Raw genomic sequence first — 15,963 nt, forward strand, 5'->3', positions numbered from 1 at the left:
TGGTTCTCATTTTAGTAACGACTCAATGTCTTGAACTGCTAAGTCAACTACCGACTCGGATTTGAACTCAGAACCGTCCCATCCTTATCACGACTTGCTGAGTGAGCCACGCGGTTGGCTAGCAGCTGCTGGATGTTGTAGCCGTTTGTCTGGCGAGTGATGATACGCTCAGTTCACATGGCTACATCGTTCAACGATGTCTAGAATAAACCTAAAGGCCCACGATAAACTGAAGAAGATTGCGGGCGAATGTTGCTGGTGATTGTCACCGGCAACAGCACGATTCTCAATTTTTAAAAGAGATTTAGTCGCCCCCGATTCTGGCAAACGTGATCGCTGCTCCCCCTGGTGGTCATATGGGATTGCAACTTCCAATAAGAATCGTCGACGAAGATCACATGACTTCCGGAGGTTGTGTGCTGTGTGCTGAGTAGACCAATCGTTGTTCAGCAAAAACAATTTTCTTTGCCTCGACTCAAAGTTGTCCCTCGCTACCGTTACCACCAGTGCCGGATTTTCCTCGTGGCACAAGTAGCTACAAATGCTACGGGCCCCGCACTTTCAAGTGCCCCGCGCCAAATGCTATCAAGCTTTTAATTTCGCTTCAGTGATTCTGCACTTGCTCTATTACTATAGTACTATAACGCCCTCGACTTTTATGAACGACTGGGTGTTTAAGGTTAGCGATTTGTCGTATTATCTGGCTGTACAGCAAATTTAAAAAGTACAATTACTTTACTATTCAAGTTAAAAATTGTTTGAATTTATAGGGCCCCTTTATAACATATGCTACAGGCCCCACACTGGCTTAATCTGGCACTGGTTTTCCTGGACAGGTTACCACATCCAGTGACTATTGCCGTAAACTTGCCACATTAAATCTTGGTCTCGAGCTACATGGGCGAAATGTAAATTTCTTAATCCAACTTTTAAAATGTTGAATTCAGCGAGGAGCCTTGTGTATATACGTTGGACTTCTTTCACACTGTACGTAGCCAACCGTGCTAATCGTAGGTGTGGGGGAAGGACAACAAACTAAACACAAAAAAGCAGTTTTATAGAAACGAGTTTTCAGTCTAGATGATTTAAAAGTGCATGAATCCAGTGGCTTCCTAATATTAGAAGGAAGAGCATTCCAGACGGCCGCAGAAGCGCATCTGAAAGCGCTCAGTGCGGCGACCATCTTTGTTCGATGGCCAGCCAAAAGCCGCTGCTGTGAGGATGACAACCGGAGTGTGCGTGATGGTTTGTGCTCCTTGACGAGATCAGCAAAGGATTTGGTTCCTTTGTGGTAAGCACTTTGTGTGCAATGAGTGCGACCTTTTAATATAATCGTTCGGGAATCGGAAGCCAATTCAGCTCAGGGGCACCGGACGGACACGGTCGGATGCGTTATTGGTCAGCATCTGATCAATTTCATTTCATTGGCACGTGTATAAATAGCACAACTTATATACATATAAATAATATAACGTGACAATCTTGTCGGGTGGTGGAGGCTTAAGGGCAATACATTTGGCATAAAACTGCTACGTGGGCTGAATACGTATAACTGGATCATTACACTTTAAACTCAAATACATGTTTTCTTTCAATGAAACCTATCACCGGTTGCATAAACAAGATAAATATTTTTTTTTATCCACAACATATCCTACTCTCAGCGACAAACGCAGTGTAGATTTTCATGCATTTTAATGCGAAATGCATTGCACATGTGCTGAAATTAGTTAATGGGCCAAGACTAAATTAATCATCGTTGGTTCCACGTAACTACGATCATCCAGATCTCACTTGCGAAAAGAAGCAAACGCTATTGCCTGCTTGAATAAATAGCACTAAAATGCGATAGTCACCAAATACATTCATGACTTTGTAGCATTTGTGAGAAAACCGGAGAACCCAGAAAAGGAAAAAAAACTCCAATGCGTAGACTGGGGAAAACGCTCAAAGCTCCATACGGATGGATTCAATAATGCATTGCTACGCGGCTTTGATATCCCAGGGCAGTCAATCAAAAGTACTGGACCAGACATTTCACTTTTTAGGTTTCACCTAAAATGGAAACAAAAGTTTTATGGTGGCAATTTTTTTTTATATATATAACCGATAAAAGTGAATCATGGGCGTATTACTGTGCAATTCGCTTGCAAGGGGCAGCATGAAGGAAATTTGTCAAACTCACATTTACTACCTCACCTGCTACCCAACTCCGCTCATGGCCACAATATTATTTGAGCTTGTCTCCCTCAATGTCTCTGTGTGTGTCTCTCTCTCTCTATCCCTGTCTGTCCTTGTTCTCAGTGCCTGCCTCTGATTTGTATCTTTCTCTGTGCCGCCCTGTGTGTATATCTCAGTGTCTCCATCTCTCCCGATCTCTCTGTTTCTCCGTGTTTCTGTGTCACAGTCCATGACCATGAGTCTATCTCTCTCTCTTTGAGTCTGCTCTGTCTTTTCCATGTTTTTTTTTCTGTCAGTTCGTGTCTCTGCCTGTTTCTCTTGGGTTGGCGGATCGCACTAATGTTGTGAAACTATTTCCATGGCCAGGAGAATATAGCAAAAATGTGTTCTCCACCCGTTCTGTCTGTATGGGATAGAGTGTTTCCCCCTCGCATGTGCGGGTTTTCTCCAGGTGCTCTGGTTATCTCCCGAATGCAAACACTCCTTTAATTGGCCGTTGGCAGCTTAATATGTAAAGGACCATTGAGCTTGGGTAATTGTTGGTGGCGGCTCACTGCGCGGCGGCTGCCTTCCCGCTTGTCTATCGTTCCTCATTGTCCCTCTCTCTGAGAGCGAGAACAAGCACAGTGCGCATTACAAGTTCAAACTACTCGCGATTTACATCACAATTATTATATCCATCCAACAGTCGGTCTGTCTGCCCGCCCTGCCCACCGCGCGCACGCTGCAGGACTTCGCGTGGAAGCCCCATGCCGAGGACGCCTTCTCCGCCTACTCGGACCCCCACCCGTGGTCGCCGCTGTCCCCGCGCGGGGCCCTCTCCTCCTCCTCCTCCGCCGCCGCCTCCGGCCTGCCCCCCACGGGGCTCTCCCCGTGGGAGGCGGCGGCGCGCTCCCCGCTCGGCTCCGTGGACGCCGCCTTCCGAGCGACCTCCGCCCCGGCGATGGTGGCTCGTGCCGTGCTGGCGGCCGCCCGGCGCAAGACCCTCCCGCGGCCGCCCGAGGAGTGGCGCGACCGCGTCACGGGCCACCCCGCGCCGCCGGCGTCGCCCTCGACGGGGGCGCGCCGGTCCGCGGGCACCCTGCCGCGCTCCTTCGGCAGCTCGCGAGCGCCGCGGATCTTTCAGTTCGGCCCCGAGCAGAGAACGGGAGCGGGGGCAGGGATCGGAGCGCCGGCCGGAGGACCCGGAGGAGCCGGCGGCTGCGGTGGCGGTGGCCGTCTAGGAACTGGAGGCGCGGCGAGGCGGAGGTCTCTGAGCTCCGCCGCGGATGGAGAGCGCGGAGGCATGGCGAGGGTCGATTTGCACCGGGGCTCGCCGGGCCTCGTGTCCCCCGTGGACGGGAGTCGGGATCACAACACGAGGCCTAGGGGCTGGCAGGGCCTGAGCCGGTGAATCGGTCCTCACGGTCGCCGTGGCCACTCGCGGCTTTTTTGTTTCGAGCGAGCTGCCCTCAGATGTACGCGCTGCCGTTTGTGCGCAAGAGGCTCCACCCTCACTTACCCCTTGATTCCGGCCAAAAATTGTCTCCCTGTTTCACCCCCGTGTCTCTGTGTCAAGCTGTCACTGCACCTCTGTTCCCTGTTGTTTATACGTGTGCCTTCTTCGTCTCTTTGTGTCTGTGTCTCTTGTCTCTCTGTGTGTTTCTCGACGTCTCTGTCGTCGAGAGGAGACAGCAAACCCGTGCATCCGTGCACACACGCACGCATATGCACACACACACAAACAATCACGGCACATACAAAGATGCAACATCACTGTGGAGACTCTTTGACCAAGTGATGTTCGCAAGCATCTATTAAGGCAGCATGGACCATAACGCACAAAAACAACGACCTATCATCTTCATTCAGTGGCAGATGAAGGTGCTTGTGTCATCTTAGGTGCGCTTTGAGGCCTCTTGAAGTGCGGTAGGTTGTGTCATCTTAGGTGCGCTTTGAGGCCTCTTGAAGTGCGGTAGGTTCGCTGGCATGAGGTGACGGGACTGATCCTGATGACTGACAAATGCGCCACCTTCGTTCACCACCGTGCCAATTTGTTGCTCAACAGCCTTGCACTCTGCTCATCGCCGAGTGTCGCTCCTCCAAATCCCATTGTTGCTGGACAACTTTCCAGGAGCATCCTTCGCGAGCCTCATCCGCGTACAAAGACAAAGATCCTTCGTGCAGCGTTAACAGAATGTTGGGGCAAGTGCCGGTTGGCGAGCACCTATGAAGGCCGGCACGTCACACGTGGGTGGCCAGCACCACGCCCGGCCGCCTTCATCTCCCGAGTGGTGATGTTTCCACACCGAACGAGGTACTCGTTTGAGGCCGAGTCGACCTAGGGGAGGCCCAGGACCGGTTCATTCAATCTTCACTGATGTTGGTCGTGAGCGGGAACCGAACTCGGGCTGCCAGGTCCGCAGTGCGGCGCGCTAACCGCGACGCTACCGCTCCCCACGTATGCGCACACACCCCCTCGTATAGACACCAACACACGAAGATTAACCCTTTCATACAGAATATGCATGCGTTTTTTTCACGTGTCCAAGGTGTCGACTTGCGATGAGTGCCGCAGTTCAATGCAGACGGAGCACGCGAGCGCTGTAACATTTAAAATCATGCGCAGAGACAGAGAGGGTCGTCACACGATGCAGCCAGGAACGCTGAATAATAAATGTTAACGCGCGCGCACCAGCCCGTGCCATGTATAGCTTTCACGTTACGTAACTGTCAGGGTTTAAAGGATCAAGAGAAACAATATATTGTTCCGGCACAATAGTAATAACAAAGAACAAAAAATCATTTATTTACGTGGACTGTTCAATGTGTGTATCGTCACCGTTTCGGCAGAAAAGGACGACTTCAATATTTCCGTGTTTGCAATTGTACAACGCTGCAGGTATCGCCCGGTCTCTCAAGGTTGAATCACCGCTCATCGTGATACAATAGAAACCGCAACAACAAACACTGTTAAAAGTTTAAATTTCGATTTAACTGTTGAAAGTGTGGCGAGAAGCCGACTCGTTACAGTCGAGGCTCGAAACAAACTTTGAAATATGGGCTCCAAAGAGGTGGTTGTAGGTGGCTGAAGGGTTCATAATAGCCTTTCGAACAGTGGTTCTTCTTCTTAACCTGGGGTACACGCACCCCCTGGGGGTGCGAGATGCTCTTTCTGGGGGTGCGAGACATGGCCAGAAATTTTCAGAAGGTATATTATCGAAACGCAAATTAAAGAACTGGACACGTAAGTACAACTTTTTTGTTTCATCAAACTTATATATTTATTAACATTTTTTTTTTTACGATTCAGAACCAAAGGGGTGCAAGGCTGCAGGTGAAGGTTAAGAACCACTGATCTAGATTCTGGAACAATGCACCATGAGCACTGCCGATATCCTGCGTTTTAATGCGCGTTAAAGCTAGATGTGAATAATCTGGTTTCTTAAGAATGGGGTGTTAACGGTCTCAGCCCAAGTCATCAATGACTGCACACACACAAACCCCTCTCGTTAAGTACATGTTTTTTTGTACAAATGAAACATTTACAGCCCAGCGAATTAAAAAAAAATAATACTTGGGTTAACCGTCGTGCACCACCTCGCGTGGACGAGGGGACAACTGAAAGGGTCTCAGAATTAGTTCTGTGAAGTCGTCTTCCATCAGCCACTCTCTAACACGCGGTGATGCACTGTCCTCTGCGAGCGTTTCGATTGGAAATTTGGGATGTGACAATATATAGGCTACAGATTTATTTTGTTTACAGAATAAGAAAGCATTCCAGGATATTAATGCGTCCAAGACCAAGGAATGTTGTTAAAGTTATATACAGTTTCTGTTTCAGCGAACGCATGCAGGGAAAATCGAATACGTTGGACATAATAAAATGTTTGTTTAGGATATTTCCTAAGTAGGCCAGCAGGCCAAAACACCGCGATATGTTACTCGTGAAAGTAAAAAAAGTCACTTTATATTCTTAATAAGTGCTTTGGATCATTTGAGCAATTTCCAGTTGGAAATATTGACCATTAAAGCTTTTATTATTTCTTTTAAGTGAATAATTACCTTTAAAAATATTAACTTGGCACCTCACTTGTATGACACGTGCTGCAAGAAGGAATATAGAGTACGTGTGGTATGTGCTGTGTAGGTTTGATTGCAATAACAATCTTAAGCATGTGGACTGTGCAGATATGTGCGTGTATGTAGTGTGTAAATATGACGCGAAGAATCAATAACCAGGGACCCGAGTACAGAAAATGTTCTTAAGATTCCTCGTAATTATACAAACGCCCAATATCGTAACTCACATATTTACTGGGATTTTCGAGATTTTTTTTGTACATTCCCACGACGTCGAAACATTTTCTGTGCCCTAGTCCCAAGTTATCGGAGTGGGTTGGCGACATTGGGTGGACACTGGTGAATTGCGAGGACGTTGTGAGCCGGTGACCGAAAAAGGCTCTTGTCGGAATATCGCGCGAGATTGGTGATGGCATCTGGTCGTGCAAAGCCATGCTGGCGCCGCCTGTTGCGTTTCACTTTCCGTTGCTGTCGAGGACATTTCTGTTTGCGCGAAGTCATTTGTTTTCGGTCCGTGCGAGCGGTTTTTTTTGTATCCGGCCGTCGAATAGGCTCTTCACGTGGAGAAAGCGTTGGTGTTGTGCTTCAGGGCTATCCGCCAAGGCATCGGGGGGGGGGGGGGGAGGTTCAATACTCGTACCGGATTTGCACTCGAGCTCCAAGCAAGGCTCACGTATTGTTCTGTGCGGTCCCCCCCCCCCCCCTTTTCTTCTTTCATCATAATCATATCCCGAGACGCTTTGCGGTTTAATGTTATTAGTGCTGATCCTACGGCTTGCTGGATAAACATGTTTTTTGTTGTTGTTATTGTGCGGATAACAATATCACTATAGTGTACATGCCAAAGAATACATCGCTATAGAAATGCTGAAACCAAAGAAGGTCACGGCGCTGGAGTGTTTGGCAGAAGGCTCACATTTTATGGTAATAATTTAGAGTGCAGTGTAAGGCAGGGTTGTGGCTCGGGTTGGCACCTTTTCCGCAGAAGACCAAACCTGGACATATTTCTCAGTCAGCCTATCGCTATCAAGACTGTGCAAGTGCACCGTAATACAACTCAACAAAATGAAAAAAAGATCTCGGGACAAACGAGTTCCTGCCACTGGAACACAAGACGCCCGTAGCGGATTAATCCTGGACAGGTGGCAATCTTAGTCGTTGGAGGCATTCGACCAAACTTTACCACGCTGGTCAATGCGAGCGAGTTAATGTGGCAAGTCCTCTGCTGACAACGTAATCACGCAACACCCTATAACATGGCGAGCCACCCATCCAGGCACTACCAAGGCTCAGCCCTGCTTAGATCCCATAAAATCTGATATTGGGTGTATTCTGGCCAATTTGTTCTTAGGCCCTCATCTCAGCAGTGGATTGACAAGAGGGCTGGTCCGCAAACGTTATAATATAACCTAAGCAGGTCTCACGCAATGGGACCCTAGTGGCGACTCGTGGCATTAAGCAGTGAATGTCGTATCGACAGACCTCTCTGGCGAAGACGAAGAAGCGTGGTCGTGATAATTTGGCACTTACATAATCATAGGAATAGCCAACACCGCAGCCCAACCGTGTATTTATATTGTATCACTGCTATCAATTGCAACCGCACTTGTGTTTGACCTTAGCACCTACCATGAACTGCCATGCACAACAACTAAGTGCTATTTGGTAAGCCTTGGCCACTTATCGGTCGACTCGACCAAACACGAGGATTGTACTTGGCACACGCGCTGGTCTGTTTGGACTTAGTTGGTTGTCATAAGGGAGACAAAGACTGCCCAGGCCGTGCTTGGCGTTGAACATTCTTGCACATGATCCGAATCGCTCCGTCAGCACGGTGGTCGCCCTGCCGGGCACGTTCCAAGCCTTCGGCTGCCACCGTCATCATCCCTCTAGGGAGGCGTCCTGCCCAAGCCCACGTGTCTCATAACCAGCACGGCAGGCTCGCATTTACCCAGCAGTGAATGGACAATGTCCGATGATGAGGATGATTTACGGTGGTGGTGATGATTGTGGAAATGATGGTGAATAGGATGAAAAGGATTACGATATTCTTAGGGTCTTTCGGTAAAGTCACGTAGTTAGGTTCAAAGAAAATAACAAAACTACGACGTTTCGATCGCAACACAAGCGGTCGTCATCAGGATGACGACCGCTTGTTATTTCATTTGAACCAATCTACGTGACTTTACCGAAAGACCCAAAGAATATGAATTCCTGCAGTCACGAAAGCTTTAAGTCAATGATTACGATAATGAAAAGGAAGATCATGGGGGGGGGGGGGGGGAATTGTATTTTTAAGCTGATTAGGATACATTCAACTTACTACTGTATATGAATACGATGTATAAGATGCAAGGTTTTACCTTACTCCATAAATTGAGCAAGAAACGCCACGTTTCGGACCAGACCGTGTCTGCTTATAATGCTGCTTGCGTCACGAAGACGGTAGAAAGTCGATAAATGTGTCTGGCAAGAGCTAGACATTCACAGGTGCACAAACACACGCGTCAAAATACTCCCCCCGCTATAGCGTGGACTATTGCGGCAGGTGCTGTTTATTAAGACACAACATACACACACACCCATTCGCCACTTAGTGGTGAAGTCACCACCAGCCGCTTGTGCCAGGTGAGGTGCACTTTGATGCCACGTGAAGTTTGAAGGCTCGCTGGCAGGAGGTTACGGAACCAAAGGTGTCAGGGGTTAACCGAGAAGACTGACAGATGCACCACCTGTGCTCCCCACTATCAACATTTGGCATAGTAGGATGTTAAATACACACCAACAAAAAAAATACCTATTCACCCACTTGTGCCAAACTAGGTGCACGTACACAAACCCACCCAACCTCTCCTCGACTCAGGCCATTTCGCTGCGGAAATTAAAGTCATAGCTTGACTTTACCGCGACCCAGGGAACGGAAGATACAAGATACGTTCATACAAATGTTCCTTGCGAGTAGGAGCGCGTGCGAGACATTACGTGTATTTCATAACATATACCTATATGTATAAGCAAACATATAAAAGCACGTGAAGCTATCACACGTGACATCACGAGGGTGTCAACGTTCGCGGCGACGGCACTTATTTTTAGAAACGCCATGCCGTTCCTAAAGTTTACCTTCACAGTTGCTGTCCTGCTTTGTCTGCAATTATTATTAGACATCACCGTACTGTTGTTTTCACCGAGTGAGTCGCATACACGACATTCATTTGGACACGCACGCAAGCCGCTCTCCTAATAATTGCGGATGCGCTTTGTTTCGTAACTCACTGAAAAGGCTGTAATGTGACGTGATAATCGATAACCCCGTGCACTGTTTTTAATACCACGACCGTTGTGTATCCCGTCGTGGTGCCGGTGCTGCAACACACGTGCCTATATTGCGCATTGCAGTCTGACATATGGGTGGTCAATAGCAAACTCACACGTACCTAGCCACGTTTCAAAATAAAAGCCATTGGCGTTCCAAAAAACCCGTTTCACTTCGTTTCCTTTAAAGGCACGTCACAGTTCACCCTTCCGCCGCGATTCAATGAAGTCGATTGGAATAAATAATTATTGATTAGTTGGTTGATTTTGTCTGTTGTGTTTATCTACCATTATGCTAAATGCATATTTGCAGATATAGAACAATCAAATCTTTACAAAAATCCGATTCCACGGATTTTGTTATCCGTTTTACTCTATGGGTCTAAATGCCGGACCCTAAGAGGTGGGAGGATGAGAGATTCTTGGTTGCAAAGATGAAGTGGCCGAGAAGGATCCCGGGAATATTGTCACGACAAATACACAGGGAAAACGCCAGGCCAGCGGGAGACTTCGGTGCAAATGATAAAGATGCAGACTTCTTTGGTTTGGAAATGTAAAACAATGGAGGCCAACAAATGACCACCAAAATCCCGGCACTGCTATGTGAAGGACGAACACTAAAGTTAGATACTCTTTGGTTCTATTCGGTAAAGTCACGTAAAAAAACTACAAAAAATTCACGTTTCTGCCACAAGTGGCCTTCATCAGGTGAAGGGACCAGACTGTCTAGAGGACAGCGCTGGAGTGAACACAGCCAAGCTCAGACCGCGACCTTTAAGCTGTGTGAGAGGAAGCAGAGCGCCTTGACAAAGAAATTAGCATAAAAATTAGCATTTAATTGGTGGACTTAGCATGATGAACGATGTAGAGGGGGGGGCATGTGTGATGAAGGCCACTTGTGTTGTGGCCGAAACGTGAATTTTTTATTTTTTGTTGTTTTTTTACGTGACTTTACCGAATAGAACAAAAGAGTATAGATCCTTGCAGTAACGAAAGCTTTAAATCTAAAACTAAAGTTAGAGGCTGTCCACACAAGAGGACAGCCTCGAACGACACAAAGGAGAACTCAAAACGTAGACCTACAGGAAGCGATCGGCCACGACCAGAGAAAGGAAGACGTGGAAGTAGCTGTGGCTCATTGTCAGCCGCCATGTGACAACCAGGAGCATTACTCGCGTGTTGGGCAGGGGGTGCCTTGGCCCTCCCTCGTGGCCAAAGCTACGAGTTGGCGGCCCCTTTGACAACCAACATGAGATATGTAAAATGTTTGAGACCGTGAGCGTAATGATGTGATTAGGCAAGAGGAGCCGCAATATATAATAGCCTTTGTGCGACCGTGCGAGGCAAATCAAAGTGGGACCCCACCTGAGCGATTGCTGCACCCGCTGAGCTGATAAAGTAGTTACTACGCCACCGATGACAACCGAACGACGAGGATCTATTCCGATTAACATCGCACACAAACCGTTCACTCACGCATTAATTCAATCGTGCAGAAAGACATGCACAGACACGACGCCTCTTTACAGTCTCAATAAGCGAATTTATTGTTTTCTACAAGATGCGACACGTCTTGCAGGGAAAAATATCGAAGTACAACACGTCCCAAAAAATCAAGAGTGAAAGAACATATCCTGAAGGAAAGAGCTACGGGCAGAGCAAATCGGGCATACGGGTTACATAACGCAAGAGGCAGCCCGACTCCTGCCAACAACATTACACTACGTCATCATGCAGCATACAGCAAGCGATTATAAACTATTTGAGTTAAAATAACGGACTATGTTCACCAAAAAGGGGGGGGAGAGGGGGCAGCAGGGGTGGGGGGCGGGTATCGTCCTTGCTATCTTTTCACATTCCTGCAAATAAACGGCCTCAATTTTGCATCCACTCCTAAATTGTTCCTTTTTTTATTTAATTCTCTTCTACTTCTTCAGATAGAAAATGTAACTACGCCCAAGTTCTACAGTTCACAAAATACTGTTATCTTATTTTTTGTTGTTAAATGTAAGCACTCAGGAAGTCAATATACGATTCCTGCCAACCCGCAGACCTTTCTCTTTGACCAACATCAGCTCTTCAGCGAAAAAAACAACACCCGTGCACATTTTGTTACGACTTGCAAACTGGAGTGCCGTGCACCGCGCGCGCGAGGTGGATTAACGTTCAACGATTTCGTTTGTTATTTTTTGTTTGTTATCCTAGATATATATTTTTTTTCCGTGCACGTTTTGCTCTCTAAAAACACGCTCGGATGAAGAAGGCATTGGACTGGTCGACGCCCTCTCTAAAGTTGCACATTGTGTTGCTCAGTTAAGTAAAACACGACGGAACAACATGCTTAGAAATGATACAACTCAAAAGCATTCCAGGAAGAAAAAAACTAATTCAAATACAAGACTCTAAAAAGGTAACCAACGGAGCAGGCTACATTTACCGTGTTCAAATATAACATTAAATTTGTAATGAAAGATTAACTGATTACACTGTCTTTTTTTGTTGTTAATTTTTTTTTATTAAGCTCTGCAACTTAATGTTTAATATTTCATACCAGTTCACGTTAAGTTTTTTTCTTATTTTTGTTTTAAATAAATAAGCAGTACATGCATTTAAATCTTTATTTGGCAGGCATTAATCTGTTTGCAATGTGTTTAAAAGTTGCATATCAGACATGATAGTGATACACTGAAAAACAGCACTTCCTTTATTTTTACTGATCTATACCTAAATTGTATTAAAAATGTAATACACTACAATTTAATAACTGTCAAATTCAAATGTCATATAAACCTAAAAACTTGTTTTTCTTTCCCTTATTTCTGCCTGCAGTGCTTCATCTGTGCTGTTGTTATTTCAAATCAATCATGGAAATAAGTTATTGCACAAAATAAACCCCAAAAAATAGCCGCGAAAAAAGTAGTTGCTAGCAATTAGTGATCGATATGCAAAACCGAAATAAAATTCCCACGCTCTCTCTCACACACGCACGCACACATATTAAATTGTAAAAAAAAAATTCCAAGGCCTTTTTTAATTAAAGCCTGGAATATACAAATACAATAAACGCAAAAAAGAGAACATTGCCGAAAATGTTACAATGCTAAAAATATGAGAGTTCACTTTCGAGAAAAGGGTTCATCAATCCCACTCACATCGGTGTTCTGGTCTTCTGCACTCACCCCAGTACTCTGGGGGGGGGGGGGGGGGGCAACTCAACAGACGCCGATACTCAACGCAGCACTGCCACGATAACTTTAAACAAAAAAATAACGAATATAACTCAAACCCAGCCACATACCCTGCACCGGCCATCACCATACGCACAACTGCCTGCATTCTCAGGAGTGGTGAGCCCCCCCCAACTCTGCTGCACCTCTTTGCCCCCTCGTAACATGTGGGGGAGCAAAAGGACGGGGAGAATCCGACAACACCGCCGTCTTTTTCACCCCCGCCCTGCGACAAACTCCAACGTAATCTACAGCTCCGTTTCCACACGGGAACGGGAAAAAAAGATTCGTGGCCTTTCTGTAGTTCGACATTCTCAGCCACGCGTAGGAGACCTTACACCACACACAGCGAGGGACGTTTCACCTTCAGCCTCTCAAGGAACTTTACATGAGGTGGTGGGGGGTAGGGGGGCGGGGAAATAAAACAAACAAAAATAAACGGAAACATTTTTTAAATTAAAATGTTCGTTCAAATAAGCATTGTTTTCGGAAACCTCTATCAAACTAATACACCTTCTGATTAGTGGAAGCTTCATCACAGCTTGATACCTTTAATGACTGTTCCTCTGAATGTTCTTCTCAGTGGAAGCTTTTATAAACCTCCCCAGCCTACAACATGACAATTACACCCAACACGATTATCCTCCGTGTAAGAATAACATTAATAATAGTAATAATAATGATAAAAAAAACAACAGCTGCATGATGCTTCTTTTGTTTGCATCACCTCCACGAGAAATCACTTCTGATGAATTCAAATGCTCACGTACATATCCAATACCATTTACGACACCTAATTGTAAGCACACCAACGTGACAATTTCATGCCATGGTGATAATTTTTAAACAAAAAAAAATGAAACGTTACCTTTTTTTGCAATTTTAATTTCAGTACTTAAGAAAATTCATGCAACAATTTCATCCTGGCCAGCTATATGTATGACACATATACTTTTTTTTCCGTTTTTTTAGCTTAAGTATTATGCGCCGCAGTGCGGTACGCTGAAACAAGTTGAAACATCCACCAAAGAGAGAGAGAGAGAGAGTGCGACGCGACAGGACAATGGAGTCACGTGCTTTTTTTTTTACGGAGCAGGCAGCCGGGCGGCGGGGATGGCGCGACATGCGTTGCTGCGCACACCCGGCGGGCGACGCTGTTGGCGGCTCGCTCGAGGCTGCCTCACAAGGGAGCACACCATCGCCGAGACCACCCGCTCGGCCTGCGTGCCACGGCAACACAAAATACACGCGAGCACACACCGGGTTATGTCGGTGAAACGTTCCGCGCGCACAGCAAAGTGCAGTGACGCAACCGCCAGCGCTGCCTCCCGCGTGCAGTGCATGTTATAGCGCGGCCATGCAATGACGCACCCGCGCCAAGCGGTCGAGCGGTGACCCGCACCACGCAAATCGCCAATGAGCGATGACCGAACCTCGGCATTTTATACGTAGCAAGGCAATGCGATTATACACACGCGAATGCACAGTTCCAGCTCTGCGCAATACAGACACACTTCAACATCGTATGGTGCGGCCGCTCAATTACCCATCCACACAAAGCAGCCACACAGTGACCCGCACCGCACAATCAACACAAATGCAGCCGCAAATATCCGCAACTGATGTAGCCAAACAAATCAGCCACACCATGCAATGCAGGAATATAACATACTACACGGCACAGCCTCACAACTTTCCAAATCATATATAATATACGCAATAATTCACCCGACCACATTGCCTTACATTCAACACGACTATTTTAAGAGTGCTGTCATGCAATTACCCACACCACACTGCAGCGATGTGACGCCGACACCCCAGTCAAAGTATCGTTTATCCTTGGTACACAATTCGGCAATGCAATCATTCACATATCTCACCCACAAAATCAACCGTACCACCTTGACAAATTAAGCATTTGGGGTTACTAAGAGCATTACCTTATCACAAGCAGTATTGGGGATAGAGCAGTGACGCACAAGGCTATACTCAAAAGCCACGACAACATGATTGCAACTTCTGCCAACCTTCACAATCTCCTGAGTCCAACAAATGGCTTTGGCCAGTGGTGGTGCCAGCAGCGGTGGGATTAGCATTGAGAAGCACAAGATTGTAATCTTGATCCAGGCAGGCGTGTTTGTTTGTACTAGTGCAGTGCACAGGACCACTTTCAAGGCACCCAGATTCTAATCATGTTTCTGTTCAAAGTGGAGACCTCACTCAGGGGGGTGATGGCTTCGCAGTTTGTGACAAGCTGGGCTGAAAGGGCTCATTGAATGTTCAGAATACTGCATTTTTGGAAATATGTATTATTGTTATACATTTTTAGAGTAACCTTTATGTTACAACAATCTATTGAAGAAATAATAATTGACATGCAATTAGTTATTTACGCACCCAAAAAAAGCCTTCAGAGTTACGATGGATTTTTGGGCCAACAGTTGACATGTGGAGAAGAAACCAGCATCCAGATAGAAAATGTTTACAATGAAAAACGAAAATATTCGCAAAGAAAAACACTTCTGCAGAAGCTCCCAGCACGTGGCGAAACGTTGTACATCGTGCCGAATAACATGCGGTACAACCGAAAACCACATCAGAGGGCTGTACAGCAGCAGCACAACTTGCTGAAGAAGCCCTCAACACGGGAGGAAAAACGTCGGACATCGTGCTCAACAGCACGCGGTACAACCCATAAACCTTTTGAGTCATCGTTGCTCAGTGGCTCCACAAATAGGGGGGAAGGGAGGCACGTCGCACCACCGCTCACCTTCTTTATCTTTCCGTAAACAATTTTTATTGTTGTTCAAGTGCCAAGGGTACAGAAGGAATAACAGAGGAAGGGGCCGAGACATCATATAACAAACGAAGGGGTTTTGACGTAACGGGTAGCCGCTCACCTTATTTGACGGGGAGGGCAGACGGCGCTCCCGAGCGGTGGAAGTGCACGTTGCGCCAGCGCCCGTCGCGACGGTGCCATACACGCGTTTCCTCCGACTGCTGGGTGCGCGGCAGGCCCGAGCCGTCCAGGTACTGCGTTAGGCGCACGTAGGCAATGCAGCCCGCCTCCTCGCCGATCAGGTGCACGTGCGGGTTCAGGATCGTTGTGTGGATCGGGCGCGTGTTCTTGGACAGGACTGGTGGTGGCGAGAAAATGAAAATTGTGAACTTCCGC

General features: G+C 46.8%; 2 protein-coding genes across 52 annotated transcripts in view; one reads left to right on the forward strand and one right to left on the reverse strand.

Annotated features, from left to right (window-relative positions):
- LOC116940337 (synaptopodin 2-like protein) overlaps positions 1–9,820 on the forward strand; it is a 53,467-nt gene extending 43,647 nt beyond the window's left edge. Inside the window, exons 8-9 of one of the 2 annotated variants that reach the window (XR_004402533.2) lie at positions 2,912–4,062; positions 4,109–9,820. Coding sequence is in view for 1 of the 2 variants with exons in the window: in XM_032950033.2 (XP_032805924.2) it covers positions 2,912–3,574 (663 nt within the window). In the remaining variant the exon portion in view is untranslated. Of the gene's footprint in view, positions 1–2,911 lie in introns of both variants that reach the window. The other variant, XM_032950033.2, reaches the window with a different exon arrangement.
- A 1,260-nt stretch (positions 9,821–11,080) lies between these two features.
- Positions 11,081–15,963, reverse strand: part of LOC116940339 (calcium/calmodulin-dependent protein kinase type II delta chain) — a 71,185-nt gene continuing 66,302 nt past the window's right edge. For all 50 annotated transcript variants that reach the window (XM_076065728.1, XM_032950048.2, XM_076065732.1 and 47 more), the window contains 2 exons: positions 15,689–15,925; positions 11,081–14,005 (listed from right to left, as the gene is read on the reverse strand). In XM_076065728.1, the coding sequence (XP_075921843.1) occupies positions 15,690–15,925 (236 nt within the window). In that variant the 3' untranslated portion in view covers positions 11,081–14,005; position 15,689. The remainder of the gene's footprint in view (positions 14,006–15,688; positions 15,926–15,963) is intronic.

The sequence above is a fragment of the Petromyzon marinus genome, chromosome 8, assembly GCF_048934315.1.
Source record: "Petromyzon marinus isolate PM22_M1 ecotype Great Lakes invasive population chromosome 8, UKy_Petmar_22M1.pri1.0, whole genome shotgun sequence".
NCBI classification, from domain to species: domain Eukaryota; kingdom Metazoa; phylum Chordata; class Hyperoartia; order Petromyzontiformes; family Petromyzontidae; genus Petromyzon; species Petromyzon marinus.